Source organism: Gadus macrocephalus, chromosome 14 (assembly GCF_031168955.1).
Source record: "Gadus macrocephalus chromosome 14, ASM3116895v1".
Classification (NCBI taxonomy): Eukaryota; Metazoa; Chordata; class Actinopteri; order Gadiformes; family Gadidae; genus Gadus; species Gadus macrocephalus.
In genome coordinates, this window is record NC_082395.1 from 16,923,615 (window position 1) to 16,936,114 (window position 12,500).

The 12,500-nt window shown below is 43.3% G+C and overlaps 1 protein-coding gene across 1 annotated transcript in view; it reads right to left on the reverse strand.

The window, feature by feature from the left end:
- LOC132472456 (MAM domain-containing glycosylphosphatidylinositol anchor protein 1-like) overlaps positions 1-12,500 on the reverse strand; it is a 52,535-nt gene that overhangs the window by 35,044 nt on the left and 4,991 nt on the right. Inside the window, 2 exon segments of the mRNA XM_060072063.1 lie at positions 1,276-1,360; positions 1,362-1,546. Coding sequence (XP_059928046.1) covers positions 1,276-1,360; positions 1,362-1,546 — 270 coding nt within the window.

Here is a 12,500-nt window from a genome sequence, read left to right on the forward strand (position 1 = left end):
AAGAACTAAAACGGAGCGAGACAGAGAGTAATCTGTGTGGGTTCCTGCAGGGAGTATCTGTGAGATGTGTGTTTGTGGGAGTGTGTCTGGGAGTGTGTGTGGGGTGTGTGTGTGTGTGTGTGAGTGTGTGTGTGTGTGTGTGTGTGTGTGTGTGTGTGTGTGTGTGTGTGTGTGTGTGTGTGTGTGTGTGTGTGTGTGTGTGTGTGTGTGTGGTGTGTGTGTGTGTGTGTGTGTGTGTTTGCGCAGCGGGCCAGACAAGTTCATGTGCTCGGGTTCACCAGTGTATATGTGCCAACAAAATGTTAACACTTGCACGGAGCCTGCAACAGAGCATGTGTGAGTGTGCATGCTTGTTTATGTGTGTGTAGGTGTGTGTGTTTGAGTGTGTGCTTGTGCGTTGATGCATTTATGAGTGTGAATATCCGTGATTATTGTGTGTGCATGTGTCTGTGAGGGTCTTTGCGTGTGTTTGCCTTTGCCTGTGCACATGCGTGTCTATGTGTGCGTGCACATGAGCCTACATATCTTTGGGTGTGTGTGTGTGTGTTTCCCTCACTGACTCCCCACCTGTGTCAGTGTGACAGTGTGTTCAGGCCCATTAAGCTTACAGCAGAAAGCCATCCACCATACGCTCGCTGCACTGTTAACTAACACAAGAGGCTGTTTGCTAATTGCTTCCACTCCAGTATAACTAATTGGAGTGAATAAAGATGATTAAAAGGGCTAAAAATAGCCGCCGGGGCCGAGAAGTGGAAACGCTTTTGTTTCAGCAGCACGCAAAATTATGTTGAAGAGAACATTCTTTTTTTGCTACTCAAACCCAAAGACACCATGTCATAGCAGGTAGACATGCTTATAGAATACGTGTGCAAATGAGCATGGATGTTAATTAAGATACCGTCAAAAACGTTGACGCAAACACTGAAAGCCCACACATGAACAAACGTGTTCATGTGTGGGCTTCACTCAGTCAGTATGTAGTGTAAGCAGGTCATGGCAGGGTTTGAAACATGCATTCAGAGACAACAAACTCATTCCATACGCACACGCACGCACGCACGCACGCACGCACATACACACACACACACACACACACACACACACACACACACACACACACACACACACACACACACACACACACACACACACACATAGGGCACACACATAAAAACATACACACACATCGAGACACCCCACTCCAACACACACACACAGCTCTTCTCCTCCCCGCCGTCGCCCGCCCCCCACCCCCCACCCCCCCCCCCGGCTTACAGCGGACCACCAGGTTGACGTTGCGGCGGGCGGGGTTCCCCACGTTGTTGACCGCCGTGCAGTTGTAGAAGCCGGCGTCGGCGGGGGGTGACGGCGCGCAGCACCAGGGCGCTGCCCCGCACCTGGGCGCTGAGCGGCAGGGCGCCCGGGTAGCGGGACCAGGTGACGGTGGGCCGGGGGAAGCCCGATATCACCTCGCAGTTCATGGTGACGTCACGCCCGGGGTCCACCACCAACGTCTCGTTGACGGACAGCCGCAGGGCCGGGGCGGCTGGAGGGGGGGGGGGGGGGGGGGGGGGGGGGGGGGGGGGGGGGGGGGGGGGGGGTACAGGGACTCACATTTAGTCTTTCGCGAGAGGTGAAAAAAACATGGAAAAAGACATTTTCAGATTCAAAATAGGCAAAATGTTTGAGGCGAGCGAAGAATCACAGCCCGCCTGCATTCCTGCTCGCTGTGCTCTTGGAGTCACCATTCCGAACCAGGACTTTAAGGAGTGGGTGAAGGGTGAGGAGGCCTCTTTACCTCCTAAGAGGCCTGTACGGAGGTTAGGCTGCGGAGGTTAGGCTGCGGACATTTGCAATCGAAACCCAGACCTTTCAGCAGGGATCCCCCAACCGCGAACGAGGCAATCCTTGCTGTTTGTTGTTTGTTGTTGTGTTGGTCACGCGAAGCACAGCTGACATCTTAGGACCTTGGTCTTTGAGAGCTTAACGGGCCACTTTTGAAAATTGAAATGGTACATCTTTGTCAATCTTGAGACTTCATTGATGTACGTGCACTGCTTGACAAAGTATTTTGTATTTGAAAATAATCTGGTGTACTCCAACCTAAGGATGTGTCTCTGTTTAGTTCAGTTGGAGTTGTTGACATAGTTAAGAATTCATCAGACCTTATCTTTTCTCTTCCATTGTTCTGATTTACTTTTGCTGAGGTCCTCTAAAAATGTAGAAATGAATGTGGGATGACCGTTGTACAGAAACAACTTTAAGCCTTAATCCGTATTATGCTCCTAAATACTCCTCAAAACCACTCAGAGCGGAGCATGTCCAATTGAGCCCTGGCAAACTCAATATCATTTCAAAGTACTGGTCTACTGCTGTGCGTAGAATTGAATAGGTGTACTCCCCCCCCTCCCCCTACCTCCACACACACACAAACACACACACACACACACACACACACACACACACACACACACACACACACACACACACACACACACACACACACACACACACACACACACACACACACACCACACACACACACACACACACACAATCACACACACCATAAGATCTATACCTTATCTCCAAGCCAAACAGCAGGCAGGGTTATTCTATTACAGTGGTCTGTGCAAAAATAGTTCATTTTTATGTGTTTGCAATTACTGTATTGTGCCTGTGTGTTAGGCAAAATACAGTAATTGTGTACAGTATGAGATTTAGCAAACGTTTTTAGCCTCAGAGTTCCACAAAGGAAAGGTGTGTTATGTGTGTTATCCCCACGGTTACGACCTACGTCAACACACAACCATCAACGTCAACTCCACACATCCACACACGACTCGCCACCATTGTGCCTTCGTCGTGACGTCAAAGAGATTTCCAAAAGGGCCTTCAACGTCACAAAAACAACACCACCTGTGTTTGAAGCAGAGTGGAACATTCACAAACCGGAACGTTCAAATACTGGTAAAGGTCTGGCAAAAATATAGGATTTTACTACTATTTTACCAAATTATATACTATTTTAAGCAACACTGGAAATTAGGTGTAGACTGAGTGTGTGTTTTTAGACCATTTTCTGTGTAAATCAGAATATTTATATTGTATGCAAGTGGGGTTCTGAGTATGTCTGTGTGTGTGTGTGTGTGTGTGTGTGCGTTTGGTGTGTGTATGTGTGTTTGCACCTGTCTAGGAGTACATGTATGTGTTTTTTTGTTGAATGTGTGGGTACATGTGTGCGTGTGTGCTTGCATGCGTGCATGCATGTGTGTAACTGTGTGTGTGTAAGTGTGTGTGTGTGTGTGTGTGTGTGTGTGTGTGTGTGTGTGTGTGTGTGTGTGTGTGCGTGTGCGTGCGCCCGTGTGTGTGTGTGTGAGTATGTTTAACGCAGTCCATCCAGGACACCCTGGCCTTATCCATCTCAGTATTCCGTTGCACATTAACAGCCAAACACTGACGGGAAGTTCATTTCCCTGGCAACTCTTTGTAATTCAATCTCCTCTGAAGCAATCTTCTCATAAAAGACATTAGAGGGAAACTACAGAATGACCTAAAACAGAACTGCAGATGCAACATTGAAACAACAATGCAGCGCAGGACTAACATCGATCCAAGGCCGAGCACTTCTGAAATCAGAAAAATATGAAGAATGAGCAGAGGACGAGGCTGGGGGGATTAACGAAAGAGAGGAAAAGAGGAGGCGGAAAGTAACGAATACACACAAATACACACACACACACACACGCATGTGCTGATGCTGCATGCACACACACATACACAATAAAACTAAAACAAAGACAGTATAAATCCACATTTACACAGAAACGATTTAAAATGCAAAGAAAAAAAACACATGCGCCCCACACACAAACACACACACACACACACGCACACACACACGCACACGCACACGCACACGCACACGCACACGCACACGCACACAGACCAGACATATTAATCGGATTTACAAAGAAACAACTCAAACACTTTACTTTATTTGATCCATAATACATTGTGTCAACTTGCTTCACATCTGGTACAGCAGGTGATGTGTTTACTCCCTATAATAGAAACAGAAGGAGTTTCACACCCTGCTGACAGAACAGGTCAAGCTTTTTCTGTCTTGTCTTGGCGAGGATTTGCCGTATAACATATAAGAGTTCTATCTATAGGTTGATTGCTACGGGTACCGGTCGTTCCAAGGTGATCACAGTAACCAAGGTCAAACCAGTTACCTTGAGTGTGACAGCGTGTTATTAAACTATCCAAGTAAACTTTTCCGTAGCTTCTGCAGTCATGTCATATGGCTCTGTTGGTTTGAATTGTAACCGATACAAAACTCACCCCTTCTTTAAACGCAACATAGACACAGACTCACAACAAAACACACATCACTCTCTCTCTCTCTCTCTCTCTCTCTCTCTCTCTCTCTCTCTCTCTCCTCTCTCTCTCTCTCTCTCTCTCTCTCTCTCTCCCTCACACTCTTTCATGAAATAATAATAATAATGGATATGAAATAATGACCTCTACTTTTCATCCAGCGACTATTTACATATTTATTTTGACAATGGCTGAATGAATGAATACAAATCTATGCAGACACTGAACTTAGCTTTGAGTCAATCAAAACTCGATCTGAACATTGTTGCATCTGTACGTGTGTGTGAGGGGGTGCTGTGCGTATCTCTGGCGTGCAGCTTTCCAATAGAAATGATATGTTTCCAGAGAATAGAAATGGGTTCATTCCCGATGCTCAAACTCCAAAACCAGGAGCAGAATGTTTTAATTTACCAACCTGAGAGAACATGAATCCTCCAAAATAGGAGGACTCTACAAATCAGGAATCAAATTCATTACTCTAATAGACATTGTGTACAACCAGCTCTTCTCTAATCCCCCGCTTCAACAGATTGCTTTCACAGAAATGAGAGTGAAATAAGGGGAAGCCTCAGAGACGTAGCGCAACAAGGCTCGGTTATTCATTCAGCGCATGTGGCTGAACTTATATATCTGCTCGGGAACACTCGTAGCATCTCTGTCTGTTAGCATCTCGCGCAGACGGCGATTGGGCTGACAATGAATGTAAATGGTGTCGCAACGGCAATCAGCCAACAAAACAGCACTGTCCACTCCAATTCTATCACATTAGAAAACACACAACCACTTAGACACAGTCACAAAACTTGCGCACACATGAATACACACACGCACACAGACACACACACGCACACAGACACACACACACAAACACAAAGAGACACACAAACACAAACGCACATCAACCCGCATGCTCCCAAACAGACATCGCCCCGACACATGCAAACACACACACACACACACACACACACACACACACACACACACACACACACACACACACACACACACACACACACACACACACACACACACACACACACACACACACACACACACACACACACACACACCACTTAAGAATTCCCCCAGGCGTCTTCAGAGTCAACAACACTTGATTCTGCAGAAAATAAAGTACAGGAACTGGTTGGAAGAGCATGTATGAGGTTGGGGTCGGGTTAGATTCTGAATTCTAGTTTTAATTTCCTGCTGAAGCGTGGGTGTCGGGAACCACAGGATAAAGCCTACTTTTTCATCTAAAGTAATGTGATTAATGTGTACCACAGAGCTTTACTGCCAGGTAAACAAGCATGTCGCCTTCTAACCCCCCTCCTCTCTCTCCCTCACCCTCTCACTTGAGCTCACTCTTCTGTCTCTTCCTGCTCGTTCTGTGTATCGTGTCGTTTCACTCTATGTTGACCACAGTACACCCCTGTTCCTATGAGGAGACCTCTGACTACCCTGCTGGGATGGGCGCCCGGGCCTTGGTAGGAGGAAGGAGACATAGGGCCCCATCTTGCATCCAGCGCAATTGACTTTCTACACTGACACATATCGTTGCTAGTTTGCAACTGGCGCAGAGCGTTCTTTTCCCTCCACCGCCACGCGTGGGTAAATAAGGAAAGGATCTTGCGCCCCGAGGGGCGGTTCGGCGAAAGGAGGAGGCGTGTTCTAGCGCAAACGTTCCCTGGTGCTATTTTGCAGTTTCAGAAAACAATTCCGCCACAAACCAGGAAATACCTGGTTTAAAGTCAGTGGCGCGCTGTTCAGATGCTATTTTAAGGGCGCATGCATAATGTTGCTTGTGCACCTCGTGCATACACTTTGCTTCTCTCATCTACCTAGCCACACATTCTTGGTAAATTATTTGGGAAAGAACAGCTGAAACAGCAGTAATAAGTTGTAATTTTAAATCAATGCATCTGCAAAAACCGTACAGCAAACACATATTTTCATATATCGTGCCCATAACTTTTAGGATTGATGAGTATTTGATCGTGAGGAAACATTGATTTACCGCAAGTGAGTGTTAAAAATAATGAATGAATGCGGGCGCGCGTGTGTGTATGTGTAAAAAAATTAATGAATGCGGGCGCGCTTGTGTGCATCCATCTGTTTAAACACACGCAAACTAAACACGTAACGCATAATACAGTCCAGGGCAAAGTATTTTTAACGGGGGGACACATGCATATCAGGAACACAAGTCGATAACAATAATGCATCCAATACTGGTTAGAGACGACGTTTGTTAATGTATTGCGTGTATCATTAAATAGATTTCATATGTGTGTTAAGTTTTTTTTGCAGAATTTTTTTTGAGGACTCAGTGTTCTGAAGTTGTGGAAGAAAACGCTATTCCATGTGTGAATAAGGCCATATTATTCGGCCATAAACTGAGCCATTTTTTGTTAAAAATTCATGTAGTCATGCATCTGTCTCATCGGAGACTGCAAACGCGCTGTCAAAATATCAACTCGTCAGATTCAAATGCGCTCATGGCTCTTAAAGGAGTTTGGAGATGGCACTCTCATTGGTTTATTGCACGTTACGCCCAAACCACACCTACGGGTAATTAGGCTACTTCAGACCAACCCTTTTTAGATATGCGTCGGGCGCAAGAGTAATTTATCCGCCGGTAAAATAGCCGGTAACCGCCTAAAAGGTACTTGCGTTTGGCGCTTCTCACTTGTGTTTTAGACCGTCAAAATAGGGCCCTTAGTGGGGGAGAGAGGAACACAAGAGTTTCTGTCTAGTATATTTTTGGCGGAGGTGCTGACAGAATGAGGATATGCTTGAGCTGGTAGTAGACCTCCAAAAGGTTGCTGGTTGTATTCCAGGGACTCACTGGTAAAGATTGGGTTCTATGATAAAACTGTGTACTATTATGTGCTGAGGTATAGCAAGGGCTAAACTAGCGTGGCCGTGCTTTAGAAAACGGGGGTGATGAATTCTATGGTTAACGGCCCAGTTTTAGTACTTGTATACATAATGAATCCATCAGTAGTCATCGTTTCATCGACCGAACATCTGGTGGTTCCAAACCCCTTTCATAGACCCTTCGGGACAGGGCTAGCCTGCAAGGTCAATGGACTCCTTTATGCATCTTATTGGCTGTTGTGATCAGGGCTCCATTAAGTGCGTCCCCATAAAATATTAGACGCAGCATTTTATTACCAGAAGTCACACACTGCCAGAAAACAGTGTGTTTGTTAATGGGTAGCCATATACAAAGGTTTTCAAAGAGTTCTTACATATTTGAGGATGCACACTTTGAATGAGTTGTACCTTGAGCAAACCCCTTTAAAAACGTACAAAGAAAGCCCCAGACACTTGGAGCACCAGATGAGGCAAGACCAAATAAGGAGCACAGGACTATATTATGAACTTGAGGGATTGATGCAATAACAAGTGCTACTCTCTGCACACTCATCCACACAGACGCTGGCCTCGACGCTCTCTCCTTTAATATCACTTTGCTCCTGCAATTGTTTACACTTGAACTACAGCCGCCTGGGTGTCTGTTTTTTTAGACACTGCAAGGTTAGTCTTCCTAAAAAATTTGAAATCGACTAAACTAGAAAAACAACATATTGTATTTGAACCTAGAACTGAAAGTCAAGTTCTGTAGCATCCACAAATATCCCTATGAATTGCTTAATTGTTAACAACAATTTCTCGCAGGCTATACTGTATACGATGAGAAATATTGTAATTTTCTTCGGCTACAGTTCTTTTTTTTGAGGCACTCTTAAAAATCCAATATGAGAAATCAGTAGCCATACTTTATGATCTCAACAAGCTATAAAGGCCCTGTTATGGAGTGTGGGGTGACTCAATGGTACTCAACCTTAGCAGTACACCCGTTGTCCACAGGCCCTCCTCTCACTACAAAGATGGATAAAGACCAAGTTGTATGTTTTTTTTCTGATGGCCAACATCTCCAAATCAAGGTTATGAACATTGAACATTGGTTATTTTAATGCTCTCTAACTTCATGAGACATAAGCAGTAGGTTGGCGATTGATGACAGATTTAAATATAAATCTGCCAGTAAATATTTTTAATAAATGCCTTATTAGAAGAGACAGCTTGTCTATTCTATGAAGTATGCAGTTCTGTAGTTGTGCAGAAGAATGCTTACAAACCGTTTGCAAATGTGCGAATCGCATACAGATCTCCCTAATTTAACTGTTGTCATATTTGTCAGTGATGTCCAGTATGCCATTTGGCTAACTGTGAAGGTTGCCTGTATGAAAGCCTGTGTTTGTAGCATTCGTCTGTCAGACAACTATGTCAAAGCTGTATCAGGTGAAGTGAGGTGAAGTAAAGTGAGATTAGATACAATAATTATCGACAAAACTGCAGTGGTCCTACAGGGGAAACTCGTGATAAGTATACTGGGGAAAATTGTATCAATTGTACTGATGTGTTTCTGCTGTAGAGGCCAAGAAAAACGAAAAACAGGAAAAAATTAAAATCATTATTATATGAATGAACTCTGAAACTGTTTGTTTTACTGTAAGCCGAAACAAGACTCAAACGTCTGATTCATTTTAAGCCAATATTTTCCGATAGTTTGTGAAGAATTTAGTCAAGCCTCGAGGCTTCGTCAATAGTGTCACACAGAGAGGATCTACCCAGAGAACTGCATCATTATGGCATATTTTAAGACTAGCAACTGTGTAAAATTGCCAGACGGCACCTGAATACGCTGTATGAATCATATTTTATCGACTGGGGAGCTGAAGTCGACAGCTTACAGCTTGACAGGTGGAGCAGAAGATTACAACTCTTCGGGATCACAGAGGACGTCAACACGCTAACTGCTAACACGGTAACACGTTAGAAGCTAAGATGCATTATAGATAGATAGATAGATAGATAGATAGATAGATAGATAGATAGATAGATAGATAGATAGATAGATAGATAGATAGATAGATAGATAGATAGATAGATAGATAGATAGATAGATAGATAGATAGATAGATAGATAGATAGATAGATAGATAGATAGATAGATAGATAGATAGATAGATAGATAGATAGATAGATAGATAGATAGATAGATAGATAGATAGATAGATAGATAGATAGATAGATAGATAGATAGATAGATAGATAGATAGATAGATAGATAGATAGATAGATAGATAGATAGATAGATAGATAGATAGATAGATAGATAGATAGATAGATAGATAGATAGATAGATAGATAGATAGATAGATAGATAGATAGATAGATAGATAGATAGATAGATAGATAGATAGATAGATAGATAGATAGATAGATAGATAGATAGATAGATAGATAGATAGATAGATAGATAGATAGATAGATAGATAGATAGATAGATAGATAGATAGATAGATAGATAGATAGATAGATAGATAGATAGATAGATAGATAGATAGATAGATAGATAGATAGATAGATAGATAGATAGATAGATAGATAGATAGATAGATAGATAGATAGATAGATAGATAGATAGATAGATAGATAGATAGATAGATAGATAGATAGATAGATAGATAGATAGATAGATAGATAGATAGATAGATAGATAGATAGATAGATAGATAGATAGATAGATAGATAGATAGATAGATAGATAGATAGATAGATAGATAGATTAATAGATATATGGAGTACTCTTTATGTCCCCTAAGGGACATTGAAGTGTTGCAGTGCAAATTTAGCAATAAATGACGAATAACTTACAAAAACACACACACTGAGGTAGGTAAAAAGAAACAACACAGAATTAAAAAATATGTAAAAATACAAATACTACACTAGCTAAAAATATAATGAAAAGGTATTGATTTTCTTAACTTCAAGGCAGGATATTCTATTGATATACTGTACAATGTGCATTACGCATTGCCACTCAGAGGGGAGATATTTTCATTGGAGGATCAAATGCGTGGGTAGGACTGATCACCTGTAAGGGTCCTTAGTGCAGCAGTTCTGAAGGAGCCGCCAGCCGGAGCAGTGCCTGACGAGTCAGAGGTGTAGGGGGTGTGTACTGTTGTGCATTATATCCAGCAGCTTTTGCAAAAAAAATCTCCCCACAACCAACGGCATTGTTGTTGTTGTGAATTTCAGATGGTGAAAAAGTGAACGGATGTAGTAGTGCGAAAACTTTTACACATATTATGATGTGCTATTAATCAAACAGTTTATTCCAGCGTGTCTGCCAGTAAATTTGTATTATACACGTCGCTGATGAGCAGAAGTGATTTTCTTCAAGGATGCCTCAAGGAAGATGGAAGTCAAACACAAAAACTACACACATTAGCTTGTCCCTGAAATAATATAACATATTTAATCTAGTTATGCAACGCACTATTATATAATATCCTATAATATCATGTGTTGTTCTCATTGCCCTAAATAACACACCAGGGCCTCCATTTATTAAATTGGGGAGCCAGATTCGCCGTTTATGCTACAACTATATTCTCTGCAATATATTACATAATGTACAATACCTCAACAGAATTACTGTCAGCCTAATGTATGCTGGATCAGACCCAAAAAAACAAAACATTACTAAACCAACGAACTACGACCTATTCCCATCCCTGGTAATCTCACCTCACGCTCCCCCCTGCGCCTCCCCCCTTCGGCCTCACCTCCCTGGAAGACACGACCATGTTTGGAGCCAGCTCCACGCCCCTTCCTGTTGTGCTTCAATCATGCAGGCAGGGGAAGGCGGGGGATGGGGGGGCTGCTGTCGGCTAGCAGAGAGAGCAGGGCAGTGGGGCCAGGGCCGCCAGTTGGGGATTAGTAGATGGAGATCAATCAATCCTCCTGGTCCCAGCCCGGTGAGTCAGTGTGCTGGAGGCACCACCTGGCTGCTGGGGTTTGGGGTCGGGGTCTAATCTGGCAACGGCTTAGAAATAAGTTGCCGCTGCTGTCACGTCAATAAACGGGATTGGTAAAACAATGGCCCCGTGACTTTTCTCTTGGTCTGTCCCTCAGTTCAGCTTTCTCCTCAAAATTATTTTCATTCCTTTTTTTTATTCATTCGCTGCACTCATTTATGTGTGTTTCTGTCTGTTGGGCTTGACTTATCTCTCCCTCTCTGTCTCTTTATTCTTAGTCTCGGCCCCCTCGCTCTGTCTCTGTCTCTCTCATGTGCTCGCTCTCTCTCTCTCTCTCTCTCTCTCTCTCTCTCTCTCTCTCTCTCTCTCTCTCTCTCTCTCTCTCTCTCTCTCTCTCTCTCTCTCTCTCTCAGTTCTCTATCTTCATCTCTCTTCCTGCTCTTATCTGTATCAACCACCTGTTTGCCCTTCTTTTCTCGTCGTTCTACCAGACTTTTGTCTGTTAATCGCTTGCTGTGCCACTCTTCTTCTTCTGCCCTCTCCTTCATCTTCTCTATATTTTCTTTACAGCTACTGTCCGGCTCCTGGCCCTGCTTGCCTCAATCCTTTTCCCATCATGCCTCACTGCATCTGGCCATCTGTTCAGGCTCTCCATTCATCACAGGAGATAGCTGGACCTCAGGCAGCCAGGTTAAAATTTAGGTGGCACCACACACACAGAAACACACACAGCAACACGCACAGACACACACACACACACACACACACACACACACACACACACACACACACACACACACACACACACACACACACACACACACACACACACACACACACACACACACACACACATACACAATACATTGAAGTGCACCCATAGAAATAATACATTTTACATATTCTCATGTTTGTATGTTAGCGTGCGTGCATGTCTTTTTCATTTGTTTTGTCGTTCTTCATGAATTGTTTTCTTTCAAACTGCATTCATACAATGTGTGTAACCATGTTTCACAATAGAAAACTATAACTTGTACAAAAAGTAAAATTACCATGATTTTAGGCCAGAGAAGGTGTGAAACCCAGAAGGATACAATGTTCTTATGCGGCTTTCAATAAGACCAAAGTATGAGCTAACACAGCCCTCCTCTAGATTTCAGCATATGTCTAGACTAAAATTTGTATCATCCTCTCCACGTTGAACAAGTTCTTCCTTTCGTTTGACTTCACTCCAAGAAACAGACTCAAATCACTTCGTGTCGAGGGGATCTTGAGGAAGAC